The sequence below is a fragment of the Labrus bergylta genome, chromosome 18, assembly GCF_963930695.1.
Source record: "Labrus bergylta chromosome 18, fLabBer1.1, whole genome shotgun sequence".
Taxonomy (NCBI): domain Eukaryota; kingdom Metazoa; phylum Chordata; class Actinopteri; order Labriformes; family Labridae; genus Labrus; species Labrus bergylta.
The window spans coordinates 3,229,077-3,250,041 of record NC_089212.1 but is presented as its reverse complement, the minus strand read 5'-3'; the positions used below and the strand labels follow the sequence as shown (position 1 = coordinate 3,250,041).

At 39.2% G+C, this 20,965-nt stretch overlaps 1 protein-coding gene across 2 annotated transcripts in view; it reads left to right on the top strand.

Moving 5' to 3' along the window:
* The window catches only part of alk (ALK receptor tyrosine kinase), a 384,869-nt gene that overhangs the window by 297,505 nt on the left and 66,399 nt on the right, over positions 1-20,965 (top strand). For both annotated transcript variants that reach the window (XM_020643122.3, XM_065966045.1), the window contains exon 6: positions 15,575-15,706. In XM_020643122.3, the coding sequence (XP_020498778.2) occupies positions 15,575-15,706 (132 nt within the window). The remainder of the gene's footprint in view (positions 1-15,574; positions 15,707-20,965) is intronic.

Below are 20,965 nucleotides of genomic sequence, written 5' to 3'. Positions count from 1 at the left end.
GAGATTTGGCTTTCTTAATTAATTTTTAAATTGACTTCAATTGGCATGTTTCAGCTCAAGGTCAGGTCACAGAGGTTAGTTACAGTGAACTATTTATTATTTGATTCAGCTGAGTTTTACACAGCTGGCTAACCTGATAATAAATTAGCAACAGCTGACTCTAGCTCATAACAGTATCTGGATATATACAGTGTCACATACTGTATTTAAATGCATATGCTTAGGGAGAGGAAGAGATCATGTCAGGCACCAATAAAGAAACTAAAATGAGGTCACACACCCTCAGATTTATATTACTTCCACCAACTTTAACTTTACTTCTCGCTTTAACCTTAACTTAAACATTGAAGTGAACCTAAAACTATATGGAGGTCTTAAAGTAGCTCTTAAACTTCCTCTCACTTGCTGAGTTATACAAGAATCATTCTGCATGAGGAGAAAGGCCCCTGATAAAAGTGCATCACAAAGGAATTACATCAGATTCACTTAAATTCAAACACAAATAAATCAATATCTGTCTAACAGAAGTTTTAGTGTTACTGTGACTCTTTGTCTAACTTTACTTTCTGTCCCTGAAAGGACAGAGCAGAGCAGTTGCTGATGCTCATGCAAATCCAGCCTCACTTGAACACTGTCTAATTGTTCTCAGCTTTGGGTTCAACGTGTTCCTCTTGCCAGGCAGCACACAAGCTGAGGCTAGCAGTGAGGAAAAAAAGTGCATGCAGACGTGCTGTCCTCTCCTCAGGCACCACCTGGGTCCACAGCACAACGCCTACAGCACACATCCCACTCCCAAACTAAGCCCTAATCCGTCTCGGCACGCACACCGTGTGGCCTCACCACATTTCACAGTGTCCTATACCTCCCCCACTCTCCCCTGCAGCACCTGTCACAAACCTGAGCTTGAATTACCTTCCCTCCTACCAGGCACAGAACATGAAGCCAAGGTGCTCGATTAGGGCTCTTATACTCAGTCTCTGGCAAAGAAAAAGTTGTTTGCTTTAGTTGTTTCAGACCGCTCATAATGAGCTAATTACTACTACTAATGACCTCTATTGTTAGGCTTTTGGGTGGGGAGGGGGGGGGGGGGTATGCAAAACTATGATCGAAGCTCTGCTTCAATAAGTTGTCTTTAATTTTGTCCTAAAGGTTTAAAGTTTTCATCAGAAAGAAGTCTGTGCTAACAAAATGTGCTTATTGCATAATTTCCTGCAGCCTTAAATACTTTTTCTTAATTATCACGGTGCATTCTGAGAATTGTAAATCAGTGATTAAGAAAGATACAGTCTGATGATTGTTTTTCTTCATTTCCAACCTCTGGTGCATTAATAATAGTTCTTCTTTGTGCAACTCTCGCTTAAGGTGTATCCCACTGTTAGCATTTCAAATCCATCTAAATCCCATAGATAAATGTCGGCTTAATCAGCTCTCCCTGTGATCTTTTGCATCTGAATTGTAAATTGAACAATGTCCATTTGCTCCCTCTTAGTTGTTTTCTTGAGCAGAAAGGCGGCGATTACTCAAGCCAGTGAAGTGCGAGGAGATATAGTCAATACAGGATGAATAAATGGAGCAGTGTCTGACTTCTTTCTCTATACCCTTCCACTTTAATTAACTCATCAGTCACAGGGCCAACAAGCAATCCAATTTGTTGCCCCTAAAGTGACTGCTTATATGCCTATCTCTGGAGCTCATCTTCTTGACAGGAAGTTAGACTCCTGCCTTCTGCAGTATTTTTTTTTATTTTTTTATTTTCCTCATGGTTTTGGCAAAGCTGTACGGAGAACGTAATTATTCAAACGTAACAAACCTGTCAATGAAACTCTTAACCTCATACAGTTTCTCATCCTGGAGGTAAACAGAGAACACTGCAATGACAGACAAGCTCATTACCAGATTGTGTCAATTGCAGATTTGACTTTGCCTTTGTCATACCACAGTGCCCAACAGAAGATCACATTTGCCTACTTATAATAATGTTTGTCCACTGAATAGCATATTTGTATTTGTGCTCATGTATTATCCTGCAAGCTGTCACAATTCATTTTTTTTCCAATTGGACATGAAGTTGAGACAAGGCAGCATTGAACCCAGTGGGAATGTGAACTGGTGACCTTCCCTTCCTCGGCCCATTTCCCTAACCATTACACCCTGCTGCTGCGGGCCCTTAATGGAGCGTTACGGCGAGTCTATACTTTGGATTAGGTACACTACAGCGTGAGGGTGTCCCCAGGCCCATCAATCACACACGGCCCCGTGGAGGCAATGAGGGAAATGGGTTTGGAGAAACCTGGTGGAGTGGACAGTGTCAGACGTGAGGATGGATGGGTGATGGGGTTTTGCAGGGGAAAAAAAGTCATTCATTCATAGTCTGCTATACTGAGACTTTAAGAATCCAAAAACAGCTCAAGCATAATCCTTTAATTGAGTTTTCAGTTTCACTTTGTCTGCACGAATAGAATAAACTCATCCCTGGAGTTTCTGTTAACAAGCACAGGCTGATATAAAAATATATATATTTACATTCCACAAAAGTGAAAACCTCACACCGTCTCAGCAGTGAGAGTGTTTTCATGAGATCAAAAGAATGTCAAAATCGCAGAAATATATTAAGGTTGAGGGATGTCGTGCATTGACGCAGTGGCCCATAAGGCTGAGTGAGAGAATATTCCTGTTTTTGTTGTTTCTGTCAGTCTTATTAAGTCTCATCAGCGCTGCCTTTGCTTATCAATCTGTAGGTGCAGCACACGTGTGCAGACTGAATAATGTCAAGCAGGTGTACAAGATATAGCAGGTTCTGCAGCACATCATTCCCCTTGTAAGCTCAAAGCTGATCTGCCTCTGACATACAAAAGTCTTATCATATTTGTGCAGTATTGCCCTCCTGCTGTGCCCAGACGTATCGAGTACTTTTAATGATATTCTGCTTGTAAGCTATCAGTCGCAGGATCAAACTTGAGAAGTAAACTTTTGCTGTTAATTAATATTAAAATTTGCTTTTGGAAGCCTCTGGCTTAAGACACCAAAGCTTTCATGTTCAAGTTACACCAGGCAAAGCAACTTTCTTCCTACAGCTCCAAATGGCATTGAAACTGGTTTGAACCGATTGACAACGACTGTCAGTCATCCACCAGTTTAATCCCCCATCTCCCAGATTGAAGTTTTACTGCCCTGACTAATGCCGTCTGGAGTCATACTGACCTCTGTTTCTATCACCTCTTTCTGTTCCAAATCACAGTTTTGGGATTTAAATTAATTTAAAAACTCATTTAGTAAAGTTCAAAGACTTCCATGATTTGTTTCTTGCACTAAATGTGTGCATAAGAAAAGAACCCCTGCTATTAAATGTTCAGACACATGGGCCCCACATGCTTCATCACAGGCCAGGAGAAAAACAAACAGCTAGACAAGGCCATGTAGTGCCAGACACAGTAACCCAGTAGAAAAAAAATATTATAGAAAGTTGAACATTCCTTCAGTCTTTGACAAAAAATGATTTTAGTCCATCACATCAGTTTAAAATTAAGATTGATTAGAAAACCATATTTAAGACAGGATCTGAATACAATCATTTCTGTATATTAATTTGGTTGACTGAGAAGGTAGCATTAGAGTCTGATTGGTGACACACATCTCCTCCCCTGTCTTGAAGCATTACATCCAGTCTCCTGATAGTCATGGACTTTTTCATGGGGAACCATAATAGGGGAGTCACACATCATTTAGTTCTTTTCCACTAATTGTATTTGTGCACAAGAGCCAAGTGCCTGGCATAGTCAATGCTGGAGGAAAATGTGTGCTCATGCAAATATTCAGCTACTTAGCCTATTGTCTGATATACATGATCCGATTTAAATATGTATAGCCTGATATAAAGATTAGAATTTACAAAAAAGTCAGGGATTTGAAACTGTAGTTTGTACTATCTTTGTGGTTGGAGAACATCTCAATCTTTAAGCATGGAGCACACACAGTAACCGCACTATGTGATGTGTTGCATGCTTTATGGACTGAAACTCTTGTTCCAACCTTCTACTTGTTATTGCAAAGGGAAACTGGTCTGCTCTGTAGAGTGCGCTCTCCTTGGTGCTGAAGTAAAGTTACTGTAACATGCATTTATTTTACTCCATCTGTAGCCTGTTTGGTGCTGCTTTGCAATGCAACGTTGTTATTCCAAGATCAGTTTATTTTACTCTTTTGACCTCTCAAGGCACTTTAATATATGTAGTAGCATGTACTGATTTTGTACTTAATGTTGTGCAACAACCCTGACATGCAGAATTGAACAGTTGAAGATCCAACTACATTACACATCCAACCTCATCCTAGCCAATGCACATTTGATTGAGCAGCTTTAAGTAGTAAGTATATATGATATGCATTGCCAAAAAAACATGGATAACAAGACAAGAGTAGGCATGTTTGGGTCTTTTACATGTACAAGTATTGGTTAAGTAGAGCTGTGGCTCAGTGGTAGAGACGGTCGTGTCAACCCCAATTTGCTCCTGCTGCTGCGTCAGTGGTGTGTGATTGGATTAGTTACTGATGGATACATAGCAGCCTCTGCCATCAGTGTGTGAATGTTCTGTAGAAAAGCGCTATACAAGCTCATGTCCATTTACCATTTCAAAATAGACTCACCCCCTTTCAGAGATGTGAACTGTTGACACCGATCAAATGTGCATTTAACATTTGTTCAGTTAAATGTCAGTTATTATTTCCACCAAAGTAATGAGTGTCTCCCTTCATCAGATCTTAGGTATGCAATTCGTTACCTCCACTGGCATTTAATTTCCCCATTGAAGCATACGCTCAAATGAAACCGGGTCAAGGTGTAGGCAGAGTGCCCTAATGAAATACAATCAAATAGTGTTCCTGAAAAGAGACAGTGATTTAAAACTGGTCATATAATTAAATCAAATCAATAGCTGAAGCAGAGGTACAAGCATGTGCATTAAAATATGTACTTTAAAATTTTAAGTCTACATCGGGAACTTTTGCACATCAAAATATGATACTTTCAAGCATCATACAGTGAATGGATTGCAGGCTACATAATTAGATGATAAAAGGGTGTTGAAGCTAGTATCTGCACACATACTGTATATATTATGAATAGAAGAATAAATATGTCAAAATATATATGCACAACTGTAAACTTATAATGTTGGTTATTTAAGTTCATTTTCTGTGTTCTATTCAGATTAGTTTTCCTTACTGTAGATTGGCAAAAGTAGATGTGAAAACAGCTATGGGAATTGTTTCTACAAGTTGATGATTAAATTTATACAACAAGCTAACAAAAGGCAGCTTAAAATAATTCTCTGAGAAATTAAAGTGGCCATGAAACAACTAAACAAACAACATGAGTATCATCTGTAAGGCTAAGGGGGCATCTGAGAGTCCGAACCGAGCAGCAACCTTGGCTGATGAAAAATAATTATACCAATGAAAAAGTGCAAAAGTTTACAGTTTCTCAAGTGTATTGAAGCTGCATGGCTGCAAAAGCCCAGGAAGCCCCATTAGGTTAAAATGCCCGTTTTTAAAGCAGTAATAAACACGTTTGCAACCTGGTTCAAGAAACAGATGTTGTCTTTATAGCTCATTCCTTTATTCTTTTAAACTGAACTGTAAAACTTGTATTGGTAAAACTGTTTTTGCAGTGCATCGTTTTTGATTATATTGTTAGTTAAGCATATATTTGCATAAGTAAGGGTGTGGCTAAGTTAACTGTCAGGTGGATGAATGTTCTAACAACGAACTGTGTGGATGCTCCAAAGAAAATGTGCTGAATGTCACCTTTGAACAGGCCTTTGTGTGCATTTTCCAACACGGAAACAATTTTTCCCGATGTGTCCGACACCACATGAACTCCACCTCTTTACCTGTTACTAGATTGTTTAAAATGTAGGTGTGCAACAGCATTTCCAATATGACAACCAGCTTCAGAAAGTCTTTTCAGGAAGCAGTGGGTGACTTTATTCATGTTGTTTACAGTGTATAAAAACTAAACACAGGTCCATACAGAGAATGGAATTAACAGCTCTGAATGGAAACTTTCCAACTAAATTTACACAAAATGTAAAAGCAAAGCCAGGGGAAATTTACTCACAATTCACAAATTCATGACTGGAGAGAAGGCTTGGTTTATTTCAGTTGAATGGATAAAAAAATAAACACACAGTGTTAAAATGCAAGAAATGTATAAATACCAAATATTAGTTGAATATTCAGTGTCAAAAAATAATTTGTTGCTGAGTGTTGCACTAATAAATAATTGCACACATCTTTGTTCTGTAAGGCAATTATGATAGAGTTAAGATCATAAATTCTAAATGAATGGAGGGGTTATAGCTGCACACAGGGGTGAAGTAAGTCCAAGGCCAGCCTATTGACATGAGCTGGATTACAGTCTGAGGAAGGAGGTGAAAAGGTTAATGGCCACAGGCAACAACGACTTCATGTGGTTCTCTGTGGTGTAATCAGTCTTGCACAGAATGCACTCCTCTCACTGACCAGCACGTCATGGAGGTGCAGAGACAATGTCCCAGATGAGCAGCATCCTCAAAAATAAAATACTGTAGACCTTGCAAATCAGTTTGTTTAGTCTGTTTGTGTCTGCTTCTCTTATCCCACAGGAGAGCCTGGACAAACATAGACTTATTCAGGACTACAAGATAATACTTGCTTCTCAGTTTTACAAGTACCTTAGGTTAGTACCCCGATATTAAAAGAGGGCACAAAGCAGATCATCTACCTGCCAGGGGGCATTTCATGGATTTTTATTTCTTTGTTTTGGGGTTTATTTGGGGGGGGGTTGCCGGAGGTCCAAAGAGAAACCTTGAAATGACAAAACAAAGTGCCAGCTTACAAACAAAGCCCATAGCTTATCAATTAAGAGAAGATAGAAGCTGCCAAGACAAGGCCGTATCTGGCAGCTCTAAGCTTTATCACATTCTAACACTAATCTCTCGCCTTAGGCCTTTCCGCCAGCAGCATCCCCTCAACACTTACTGGGTTCCTGTTTCAGGCACCTTTCCAAGGCAATCTACACAGGCAGTTTAATTTTAAGATATTGAGCAAGTGTTAAATGGCCCAGGGCTCCGAGTAGAGTGTTCCCAGCATACATATGCCAAATGGAACAGATGTCTAAATCAACCCTGACCTGGCAGGCATGAGAACGTTTCAGGATGTTATAGACTTAAACATCATTGAAGTAAAGTCAGTCATTACGATACAGCAATCCTAAATCTCATTTCACTCTTTAGAGATGGCATTTGTTCGCAGAATGCTGGCATGAAATACTGACTCCGGTTATTGCAATCCGTTTAATTTGAAATGACAGGCTTCAATGTGTTGTACATTTTAATTACTTTGTACCTACAGAATGGTTCCAATGTATGGGAAATCATCGTCTGTAGCAACAGTTGTCTACTGAAATATTTTGTTGACTTCCTATTCCATGAATTGAAATAAATGTCATGTACATTTTCTTTATAATTCAACAACATTGAAAAAAATCTGTAATAATAACCCATTTTAGAACCATTCATAGTAATCATTGAATCAGTGCTCTTAATTGATTCTGGTCACATATTTTGTTTAGGAGTAAAATCAGATATTACTCAATCTGAGATGAATAAATTAGTTTCAAATTGATCCAAAATCTCAGATATTTTGATCCATACAGTTAGAGCAGTGAGTTGGTTTGTTGTTGGATTCAGAACTGCTCCCCTGTAATCAAAGCAGAAAATACCTATGCAACATCAAGGGCACATTTACCCCAAGAAATCTAAGCCCTCTGGTATAATGCTTATAGTCTTAGACAAAACATAGGCTTCATTTCCACCCTGTCCACTCCGACAGGAAACAAAAATAGAAAACCTAGGCTCCCAATGTTGGTAGTGTCTTGTTCAGTTACAAAAAATTGCAGGCAAACCTTTGCATACTGTCTAAATATCAAAAATGGGTTTTTGGTACCAAAACATTACCCATTTATTTTGTGCAATCAAGTTCAGGTTACTTTATTTTGACCCATAGATAAATTTGGTTGCAGGAAGAGTCAATTCATACAACACAGACGATACATAAAACATGCAAAGTGCAAATGTACAGTACATGGGTAAAAGTGCTGAAGTGCATAAAGTGCACATGTTCCAATCATAGAATGATAAAACAATTTAGACAGTGTCTCCTCCACTGTCACCTCCTCAGCTCTCTACCTATTGATTAAGAGGCATAAACTCAACATATGCAAATGTATAATACCCCAAAGGACTTGAGAAACATTAGCACTTGGCGACTGAGTGGACCACCATTGCCCTCCTTCTCTCTACAGTATATTTCGTTCACAGCAGCTTTAGGTATATACTACATATGACTGACGATCTGTAGTTTTTTTCTCAAGCTTTGGTACTTATTGATACTTTCGATTATTAAAATGATAGAGATCATTTCAAAATGCCTGGTATTGAAAAGTATCAAAGTATCCACAATTTTGACAACCTTAATCTGTACATATTAATTAAAGCCATATAATTAATAATTTCATCTTCTTCATGACATGTAGTGTAAGCATGCTGACATTAGCATTATTTTAAAGGACCACTGTGTCTAAGTACAGCCTAAGACATAAACTGGCTTTAAACTTTGTGTTGTCTGCACATTTTCTATGTTTTGCACAAGAAAGTCTTTGAAGAGGTCAAGATTGTTCAGTGAGCTTGTTAGCCTCAGCATCATATCGTCATATATATATATATATATATATATATATATATATATATATATATAAAAAAAACACCCACACAACATATTGTCCGCCCCTCCAAGAATAATTCCCACGAGACACATACATCATATCTGGTAATCTATGGTTGTCAAATAAACATTGTAAAGTATGACAAGGTTATAGAGTCCGGCATATGAGTCAAATACAAATTGTCTTCTATATGTAATTGCAACAATGACTACGTCTACTGGACTGTAAAAAATAAACCTGTTCATCCAAAGGGGCATGTCTCTTGAATAGAGAATATGCATTAAATGTATTATTTTCATTTTCCATTTTCAGTCTGCTCCTGTGTGAGCCGCAGCCTCTCCAGCAGAGAGCATGACAGATAGCGATAGTGATTGGGCAGAGCTCTGACCAATCGAGCGTGGCTGTGTGCAGTTAATTGAATTCATGAGCGAATACTTCTTGTCCTGTCGACTGTCCAGTGGGAACTCAAGCAGCATCCATCTCCGGCATCCCAGCCACTGTATATCTCCATGAATGTCTCCGGATTCTGCCTCCAGTCGGCGAGGCAGAAGCAGTGCCCTTGCTCAGGTCCCTGGAGATTGTCCTCCCATGTGACAGAGAACAGTCCTCCATTATAGCATGTGAGATGAGGGAACACACCATAATGAATTGGAAGAAAGGGATAAATGAGTTCTAACTACTGCTCAATTGTATACTAGACTCAATCAAGTCTGCAGCAGTCTGTTTTTCTTCGGTCCTTTGTTTATTCCTGACTAATTTTCATTCTGCACACACAAAGCACACAAGCAGATTTCAAGCTAGGCAAACCTTCAGACTGTGTTTTATTTGTTTCAGAGCTCACAGAGGGATTTCCAGATATGACAGACATGCTTGCTCATCTGTACAAAAGCATTTTAAGCACGGCTCTACCCTTTCACTGACTTCAGACCTTATTTTTTGTGGCTGAACTCAAACAAGGACATGTCTGGCCTGTCTGTATTCAAATCTACAAGCAGTGTGTCCAACAAAGCATAGCAGAAGTTGTATTCAAATTTGCAAGACAGAATGCTTTGCATGAGCTCAAGATATCCTGCAGAGTGAGCCATCACTTATCAATGGCATCTCAATAACGTGATATGAATGATGGGGTTATGCAAAATTATTAAGTGATGCATTGAATGCAGCTAGTGTAGTGTTGGAATAGGGAACCACTGCATTTAAACTAGAGCAGTTATTCGGGGCTGCTGTGGGTCAGTTGGTAGAGACGGTCGTCTCAACCGGAGAAGGTCAAGAGTTCAATCCCCAGCTCCTGCAGCAACATGTCGATGTGTCCTTGGGCAAGATACTTAACCCTGAACTGCTCCTGCTGCTTCATCAGCAACGTGTGAATGGGATTAGTTACTTCTGATGGTCTCACTACGCCGCAGCCTCTACCATCAGTGTGTGAATGTGTAGTTGTGACCTGCAGTGTAAAAGCGCTTTGAGTAGTCAGAAGACTAGAAAAGCGCTAAATGAGCTCAAGTACATTTACCATCTACCATATTCTTATAGACTCTCTAAAACAATGATACCTTCAAGCAAAAGTAGAAAATGTTTATTATCGTAATGGGATTTTAAATATTGAAAGCTCTATGTACACAACTGTCTTTTACTTTTATATCCCACATTTAGGTTTTCATTTAATTCCTGTTTTGCTCAGCTGTTTTTTGCTGTTGATTTTGAAGATAAAGCGTTTCCCTGGTTTCATCCTGTGAGCAGATGGCAGAAATGAAAGTCGAGAAACTGCGGGTGACTTGGCTGGTTATCTGAAAAAATTGGGTTTTCTGAACAGCATGATGAAAAACAAAACTTTGGTGAGAACATGTTTTAAAAACAAGCTCAGATGACATGAGAGGGTGTGTGAGGAATCATTATTTTTTTCATAAATGCATAAAACCTACAGTTAATAAAAGCATTACTTACATGTGATCACATGTACACCATAGAATATGGATGTAAATGCTTTTCATATCAAACACATTTATGGAAGAGAAGTCAGCACATAATTTAGCAGAAGATGTTTTCATTGTTACTATAGATGTGAGGGGGGGGTCTATACAGCACAGCATCACAACACTATTTGTAGAAATATTGATATCGCAATCACACTTTAAACCTTTTATTTTAATGATGTCTGCAGGATCGAAGAAGAAAGTTTGTTAATACAAAAAAAGGAGACATCATTATTTTTCCTAATTGAAAAGTTTACTTTCGACCCTCAGTTCCTGATGTGGTATAAAAAAAGACATTTCAATTGGGGCACCGGTAGCCTAGTGGGTTATAGCAGCCGTGGGTTCAAATCCAACCTCTGCCCTTTGCTGCATTTTATCGGCCACTCTCTCCTCCTTACATTGCTTTTCTCTCTTCATCTGTCCTCTCTGATAAAGGCAAAAAAAGGCCCAAAAATCGAATTTAACGAAAAACAAACCATTTGATCAAGTTCAGTTGTTGACGTCACATGATTTTGCTTTATGTAAGTATGACAGTGTAAGTCACTTTGTCTGCTTGATTGTCCATTTTTGTTGCAATATAAATAAAGATGAGCCGACTGAAAACAGAGGCTATCAAAGTTTTCCTTTGGGGTCGTAGTTTTCTGATTGGAACAAGAAAGGACTTCAAAAAGGAAAATGCAATAGTATCATCAAGTTTAATTTATATAACTATAGATTAAAGAATAAGTAGAAGTAGATAATATTGTAATATTGTCAGGCCACATTGGATTTCCAACCCTATACATATATATCATATAGATGGTCCAAACGTAAGTAGACCCTGATTATAGGAGGGGACTTTATTCTAGAAAAATACTTTAAAATAATTTTCGAAATAAGATGTTTTTTTTTTCTATAATGATGACCAAAACACAGTGAATAAAACAGTTTTTTTATAAATTCAGATATTCAGACCAATACAGTATCAGCTGGTGACACTGTAAGGCTTTTCATTTCTCTCCTCAGATACATTTGACGATGATAGACAAGTGAAATCTACTCTGACTCCTCTGGGATCTCCAGCTTTTACAGCCTGTATTGATATCTGTTGAATTTCCCAGTTGTCTGCTTACATGTTTAGTGTTAAGCAATTCTTTTCTGGAAGTTGTCACCTCTCAATCCTGACAACCTAAACATTATAGATTAATACTGATGGCTCTCACTTTCTTCACTCCTTCCTGACATTTAGACAAAGGCCTCGAGGAGCTGAGAGTAGACAGCAGGATGCCTGTTATTGTCTTGCTTCTTCTTTCATTTTTGAAGCCTTGCAACAGACAATCAATGACAGTGCAGACCAGCAAATCTGACTCCTGAACTCTCTGGACCTTGAAAAAGACAGTGATGCAGCTGACGTTTGTTGGAATATTTTGAAACCTTGCACAGCTCAAAAGGGGTAATCTTAATAAGCTAAGTGTAGCATTCTGTGCAGATTTTGATCAGGAATATATATTGTGCAGTGAAAGAAAACAAGCCAATGGCATCTGCTAGGTTTAATAGACGATATGCGTCAGATTATGAAAGCTTCTTGTCCTACAGCATTTATTTCCATGTGACTGAAACACAATGTTTTTTGTTGATCTCTGAATAGGCTCACTTTGTTGCTGCATAAAAGATTTTCTTTGGTGTCTTGTCTGTTGGGTTTGTTTTCTTTTCTTACACCTTTGAACATGTGTCATATACACCTGAAAAAATATACTTTTCCAAGCCGTCAGTGGTGTATCTGGTGTATCTAACAGCCTCAAATAAACGTATTGAATTGAAGTGAGGCCCAGTGGCACAGCTGTCAGCAGTATTCAAGAGAATGAAAGTTTTAAATGCTTAGAATGAACTGTTTTCAAGCTAAGTGAGGGAAATGACCTCAGCTTTATTTGTCAGTCAAAGTGTTTTCTGTTTTATAAGGTTAACAGCCATGCACAGAGCGATAACAGTTAGCCATTTAGCAGCATCCAACAAGTACCTTTCTTTCTATGTTGGCGTATCTGTCCAGCTGAGGCCTGTATAGTCACCTCTCCAGCTCCTCACCACTCATACATCATTCCCCTCACAAAGCTAAAGCACCCCCCCTGAGCTCATGGATGACAAAACTCACATACTCCCAATGGCTATTCATTCCCCACTGACCCACTTGTTTTCACATTCTGATAAGTGTGATTTAAGAACTGCAGTTGGCCAGGAGTGCAGAGGCCATATCAGAGTGCACGTGCCTGCCCCAGGAACATGGAGTTCAGCAATGTGACCACTTTTTACTCCACTGTCATCAAACTAAGATAAATCGATGAATTTACATACCTTGCCTAAAGGTTTCGGTGTACTCAAGATAACTTTTTTTTTTTTTTTTGATAAATCGTCCTGCTTGCGGTGTCAACATTATACAGGAAGCCACTGAGCGCTAGGAATGCATAATGCATGCGTCGAGTATTACTCAATGCACATAGCAAAACCACATTTACACCCAGAGTTGGCCATTAACAAACAGCCTCCACCTCTTTCTATTTAGAAGATTTGTATTTGCTTCTTCTGTGCTCTTCTAAAAATGTCACACGTCTGTAAGACTTTCGTTGAATGCATTCAACTACGAGAACTGTTCCTCCGCCCTTGGTTTCTAAAAGAGCACCGAATGTGATTCATGCAGCAAGTGTTTTCATTATCAATGTCATTTTGTCAGGCAAACTCTCCTTTTCAAATCATTTTGAATGGGATTACTCACTGACATGTTAATGTGGCTTTATAAGCAACCATTAAGGCCATGCCACAGTAGTAGTCTGAAGGAGACTTGTGACTATAATGTGTTTTTGTCCAAAAGAAATGCCAGCAACTCTTTCCATCCATCGAGTTGACTGTGCCAGTTCCCCACTGGGCCTTTAGGTTTTTCAATCACACTGAAAAGAAGGAGCGAAGTGTGCTGCAAATCAGCCATGGCTGTGAAATGTCTGCTCTGCACTGCATCATGAATAAGCAGTAATTTCAGTGCAACAACCATGCAAGACTGGTAGTAACTAAGGTGACATGACTGAAACTTACTGCTTTATTTTTGATATTTTCAATATTTCTGAACAGATACTTCAACTTTTCTTTGAAGTTAAAGCTGACAAATTTGACCGAGCACCTAATAAATCACCACTAGGACAGCCACACATTTGTCCCCAGGGTAAGGATGTTTTGATGGCTCAATTTGTATCGACATATAAATTATGTAGCAGCATAAATATGTGTCATTAACTGTTTTAATTTATCCAATTATAGTGGCTCATCTGACATCAGCAAAATTACTACTGTTACTACTCACTTAGATTCAGAGTTGAGAAAGTTGGAAAGTTGAAGTTGCTTTACAAGCTACCAATTCCTTCAAGCTGGTTTAAGTGAATTCAAAATACTGTTAAAACACACACACACACACACACACACACACACACACACACAAACACAAACACAATTTATAACAATTTATTTGTCATTAAAAAAATCGTAAAGACTTTTTTTAAAGTGCCCAGTCAGTAAAAGTGCATTGAGTGTACTTGTACCCCAATATTTATAGTACAGGTCTGACTATGTGGATCATTCAGATGTCTACCTTTCAGAAACTACAATTCAGCTAGGTCAATCTTTAGAAGCCTGTTAAGCTAGGTGCAAACAAAAAGCCAAATGTATAGTACAAATGTTACCTGTTAACTATGTTTTGTTCATTTCCTATGCACGACTTTCTAAATTGATTGATTAATGCTCTATTCATCTGCTCCTGGCACCTCTGTGTGCCTCTCTGCCTTATGTCAGCCCGAGTTTCAGAAAAGTGTTTCTGATGGTTTATAATCACGTCACATAAAAAATTATGGAAACTTAAAAAATATCTATATGTATATTTGTGCAAACTTCATGTTGGAATTAGTGTAGCAGTACTGCCTGTGTTGTCAGCTGAGCTAACAGCATTAGCCTCTCCTGTCATGGCCTCCACTGTTATCACAACTTCCAACTCTGAGTGCGTCTGAATGGAGAACAAATCTACATAATACAGATCAAGGGCGAACTACAGACAGGCCATGATAAGAATCACTTCCTGATTCTTTTTTTTCCTCACGAGGGAGGGAGAGAAACGAGATTCTCATCAAGCACAAAGGTTTTTTCCGCTTTGCTGTTTTGTTCCCTTAACTGTGATCAGCTTGTGATGATTGAGGTGGAGGTGAGCCGTCCATTATCTAAAGATATCACCTCTTTGATTTGCATAGATATGCAAATGTCCCAGGTTACAGTTGAGTCGCTGATATCAATTGGTGTCAGTGTGTGTGTGTGTGTGTGTTTTGTTTGCCTGTTCTCTCCCCTTGTGCTTCCTGCTCCAGTATCTAGGTCATTGTTTTCGCTGCTTGTCTGATGGAGATGTACTGTATTCAAAGTCAGATGCTTATGCAGCCAGGGCCAGGTTATTTATAATGCTACAGGCAGTCTGCTGATGTCATACATGCTTCACAGTCAGGTGTTATATTAGCCTTTGTCACTGACTGATGTACTTTTATGTAGCAACTGCATTTTCGACTGTAAGTTATGTTTCCCCGAGCTGCTGATTTGTGTTTTTTGTCTCAAACATAAATCTAGCAGCGGTACTCAGTAAGTAAACACAGAGCATAATACTTGTTTGTCCTCGGCTCCAAAAGTAGATTTTTGTTTTGTTTTTTGTTTCCTTGTCTGATTTGTTGCCAACACTAAAATAATTTTCTAAACTCTGTCTGTCCTGTGGAAACATTTTGGTTCGCAAACTGTACTGTTATAATAACTGTAGGTGGAAATGTTTCATAGAACACGTTTTCTCTGTTTTTAGTGTCCTCTCCCGGTCCCAACATCACACTGGAGGGTCTCTACCACTGTCACCAGGGACCAGGGATCCCACTGGAGAAACTGTGCGACTTCACCACTGATTGTCCGCTCGGAGATGACGAAGGCGAACGATGTCGTGAGTAAACTCTGACACATGAGCACAGCCGTCGATAATGACGAGCAAGAGGAAAGCTTATTCTTCCTGGGGGGGAGGGGGGGAGGGCAGACAACAGCAACATCGCTATGCATGGCTAGCATTTCTCACCCTTGATATATTCCATGGTTGTGATTTCCATCTCTTTGCACATTTGTTTTTCTGCTGTTCCTGAGGCCTTGGAGCAACACTAACCAAGTATGCTGACATCTCATTCACAAGTAATGCCCCCCAGGCTCTGCAGTGTGTGTGTGTGTGTGTGTGTGTGTGCGTGCGTGCGTGCGTGCGTGCGTGCGTGCGTGCGTGTGTGAGGAGGATGTTATTTTTTGTTGTCTCCATTTGGACGAGTATTTACATTGTTTACATAATCTATAGAACCACAGTTCAAATCTCTTACCCCTTACCCTGAGTTTATTTTCTTTCTTTTTTTTTTTAATGGTGTCGTTAGATTTTTCAGCCATATTAAACTGACCAGAATTAATTTGCTCCTTCCCGCCATGCAGGTCAGCCAACCATGTGGTGCTTATTAAAATGATGGCTGCTCCCTTGTGCTTATACATTTGCTAACTAGGGGAGCTGAGAGATAAGAGGGTAAAGATAGGGTGAAAATCGTAGCTAGACGCAGTTCCTCCTACTACAGGAGGACTTATCAGCGCTAATTGGCCTGAGAGGCGAACCCAAGGGGATAATCTCCATTTGAATGTATAAGTGTGTCTGTGTGTGCATCTGGATGTGTGTGTTTTGGATGTAGAAGCCAGAATAAGAAATGTTAGTTTTATGATAATAAGTGAACACAAAGCCAGCATGCACATGCTTTTCATTTCATTCAGCACACATGGACAGGAAAGGAGTAAATATGACTTGTGACATATTCCTAAATAATGTGATATGATAATGACTCATTGACAAGTCATGTCACACATACAAGAGTTTGTAAAAACATACATTCCTATATTCAGTTAGTTTAATACATTCTAATAAAATACATTTTTAAATAAATATTATTACAACATTTAAGTGTTGTCAAGAGCTGGCCAGTTATTGCAGGAATGTGCAAAGCCGTGCCAAGGGGTAGTGTTAAAGTTAACAGGATTAAATACAGAGAGAGTGTTCCATGTTTGGAGTTAAAAATCCAGTATGTGTGAACTGTTATTATAATACCCTTTGTTAAATACTTTGTGCTGACTGACCAAGAGCAGACAGATACGTTCCGCTATCCCTCAATAGCAGACTGTTGTTAAGATGAACAAATCGTTATTATGGAGAGCAGGTGGTGGCTTATAGGACACAACTCTAATCACAGAGACCTGAGCACTTTATGTCATCATATCAATTCGCTGAAAGAAGTCTGGTTAATTTGACGTCGGTCTGTTTACTGTTGGGATACAGAGAAAGGAGATTATAACAGCAGAGAAAAGAGTTTAAGAAATGCAAAACTGTGGGCTATAACAGAAAAATCAACTAAACAGAATGGACACATAAAGTAAACACATAGCAGAAAATGGCATGGGATCTGGTGACATTTAAAGACTGATGAACAGATAAGAAAATGTTCAACACACTCTGATGCTGACGAGGCAGAAAAACTCAAATCAGGTGCTGCACTGATTCATGCAGACCGGCTCACTTTGTCTCACTTCACCATCAGTGAACAAGTCCAGGTTCATGTGAGTAATAACAGCCTAGCTTAGCTCTTTTACAGAATGCTACAGAGTTAAAAGTTGCAATAGACCAAGCTCTCACTGAACAGATTCAAACAGACTATTTGTTTAGTGGGAGGAAAACAAAACCTTTTTTAAATCAATACAATAATTTACAAATCAATATTTTGTCCTGCTCACCCTGGCAGGGTTCCATCCCCTGATAACAACCAGCTCACTAAACATTACATTATCCCTGATCTGTTCATGTACACTGGATTTATCTGGATGTAGCTTCTACGAGTCAGGACGATCTCTAGGCAGTCATTTGATGCTCCGTCTTGGATCAAAATATTGACATTTGATTTTTCACACTAGTAACACACAGCAGAGAAATCCTTTTTTTTAATAAGACACAGGATGGTGTGTCTCACAGAGTAATACATATTGCTCTGAGTTGACAGGGATATGTTTGAAGACTGACACCTCTTTATCCTACACCTCTTTTCTTCTTCCTACCTTCAGAGTGTACAGAGGCATGAAGGCCAGCTGTCATTCACTTTGAATCAACACTCTCACTCTGTCCCTCAATCTCCTATTAAAATAGTAATAACCTCTGTGCTTCTTGATTAAGTACAAGGACAGACAATCTATAGTTCATTCATCAGTCAACCCTGACACTCTTATGTGTCTCTTTTCTCTCTCTCTTCATCGCTCACTCACACAACTTCTACTACCTTAAGCGTGGTACACACTACAAGATAATCGGCCCGATTTTGGGCCCAATTCCCCCCTTCCAACGAAAGTCAGCAAAGGCCTGACTATCTGATGTTCCAGAGTTTATCTTGCCAGATTCTCCTGTGGTGTGAGGTGTGTTAGGAATGATTGTGCCCGGAAGAGGATCGGGGCTGCCCCGATTTGAAATCGTAAATATTAAACGTGTTCAACATTTACGATCAGAAATCCTGTAGTGTGGGGAGAGCCGAGGAGAGCCGAGCACGGACTCTGTGAATTATCACGTGGAACGGAACAATAGCCAATAGGGAAGCAAGCTGACTGAAGCAGGAAGCACAACAAACATTACCATGGCAACAACAGCAAACGCGAAGCATAAAGTTAAATGGATGTCATGAATTCAGGACCAACTTGTTGATTTGTGGCAACAACAAGAGTTATATACAACATGTTTGTAAAACAAACCACAATCCAACTGACAAGGAAAGGACCAAAATGTTTACTGTAATGGATGTACCAGCTAACAGCTAGCCACATTTAGCCCGTCATGTTTGTTTACTCTGAAATCACAGCTGACCGCGCGAGGTTACACGTTGTGATAGTCGAGACTCTGGTTGTTGGTGAATGAATCTGTTAGTGTGTGGTGTGCTGAGTTGATCGTCTCGTTGCACACCACACTCTATGAGATCTGAACTGTTCATCGGTCAGGATTGTTGTCATGTGTGGTCTCTCACGTTATCAAAATCGTTTAAGATTTAAAAACCGTGTAGTGTGTACCAGGCTTTAGGCTCCGTATTTGTTCCGTTTTCATCTCGGTTGCTCGTCACAATCACCCCCTGTGACCCAAATCACATAGTGTTCCCTCTCTGATACCCGATTCTCTATGATCTATCCACGAGTCATCTTCATCTGATTTGATCTATTCAAATCCTTCATAAGACATGCCAAGGCTCATTAACAGGCAAAAAAAAAAGCAGAGATAGGCAGGAGAGAGAAAAAAAAATAGCTTGTGTCAATCACAAAGCTTCCTGACATATAAGGAAAATCAAATCCCCTGTTGATCTCCCTCATCATCCTACCCGTGCATCATTATGCATAAACACATCCTACACTCTTTGAGAGTCGCTGCTTCCTCCAGTTGATCTCCGCTCGCTGGTCTGCATTCAGCAGACACCCAACTGCTTTCTAACATCACATTTTCCCTGCAACTACAATGAAGTGTTGCATACACCAACGATAGATGCAAGTAGAAATTTCAGGAAATCAGGAAAGGTTTTTTTTTATTTTTCTTGGATATTCCTCCCAATAATCAATCACTACACAGGGAGACCATTATGCTACCATTTCTGTCTTTTGTCTGTTTATCTATAGTGGATCACTTATACTAATGTGGTGAGTCTGTGCAGAATGTAAGGACACTTCAGGAGATTTTATTACACAACCAACAGCTACTGTATTCTAGAAAAAGAACATTCAATCAATCAATCAATTTTTATTTGTATTGCGTCAACTCATAACAGTCATTACTCATTCACAGTGATTCTCCTGCAGACATGCTTTCAGCGCTGTTATATGATTATATATATATAAAATAAATTAACATAAAGTGCGCTGAACACTTTAAATAATACAAATCCACATATGAACCCACACACCTGCAGTTGTGAAGAAACAAACATTCAGGAGGGTTTCTCTTGCATATAACATATGTTCACTGTGCCTAAGCGGAGTCACTCAAAGCAGGTGCTATAGCAAGCAGATTTATGCATGAGCAGAAATAACAACACCGCTCTAAAACATAGTGTAAATATATACTGACTCTAAACATTAATAGCAAAACAAAACAGATAACCCCATATGTTGTTCTCCAGGGGAATATGTCAACCAAAACCACATTTAGCCACAGGTGAGATTTAATCCTGGGCCGCGCAAACACTTACTGCGCCACCAGCGCCCCACATTTAATTGTTTTAAACATGTCATAAACCTTCCACAAAACTTAAAGGTTTTATACACAATTTTTTGATCCAGCAGATGTCGCCCTTGAGCACCAGCATGAAACCAAAACAACTCGCGCTGCATTGTTGTGTTAGCATGCTAATGCTAGCGATCTTTATTATGCTTGTATCTTCACACTGCATGTAAATTTACCTGAAATGAGCGTGATCTAGAAACACAGTTAAGCAGTGAGTACAGTATGTTATTCTTCTTTTCTCTAGTCCCTCAATTAAACAACTTTTATTCGCGAAGGGATGAGCTGGCCGGCCATCTGTCTGGGCGATGTAAACAAAGTGAAGATAGGACTCTGAAAACTCTGAAAACATCACAGACAGTGGGACTCGGGTGTTACACCCATTGTAGACAGTCATGACTCACAGAGTTATTTTCAGAGGATATACTTGATTTATATTATATTTAAGTGAGAAAAATCACATATCAAGACTTTAAGGCTCCACTAACCAGAGTCATTGGAAACAAAGTCCGTGCTCTAAACTATTTAAATCTTTAAATATTTTGATTGACGTGTAATTTGTAGTACATCGTATTAAGACATTACTAAAAAAAATTCTGCCCTATTTTTGGTTAATTCCAGTCCTGCTCCTGATACAAAGCACAATCGCTTCATGAACATCTGGATATTTCTTCTCAGGATGGACTTACAATCCCTTCTTCAGCCTTATATTAATGAACTCTGCAACATGAAGAACACTGGTCATGACATGTCATGAGAAGCAGAAGCCAGTGCAATCATACTGTATTATTTTAGTGCCTGCCATGACGTGTTTCATCGGCTGTGTCCTTTTGTCAAGTTGCCATGACAGACAACAGTACTGTGGCGTTGACATTGCATTGAAAGTGAAGAGTG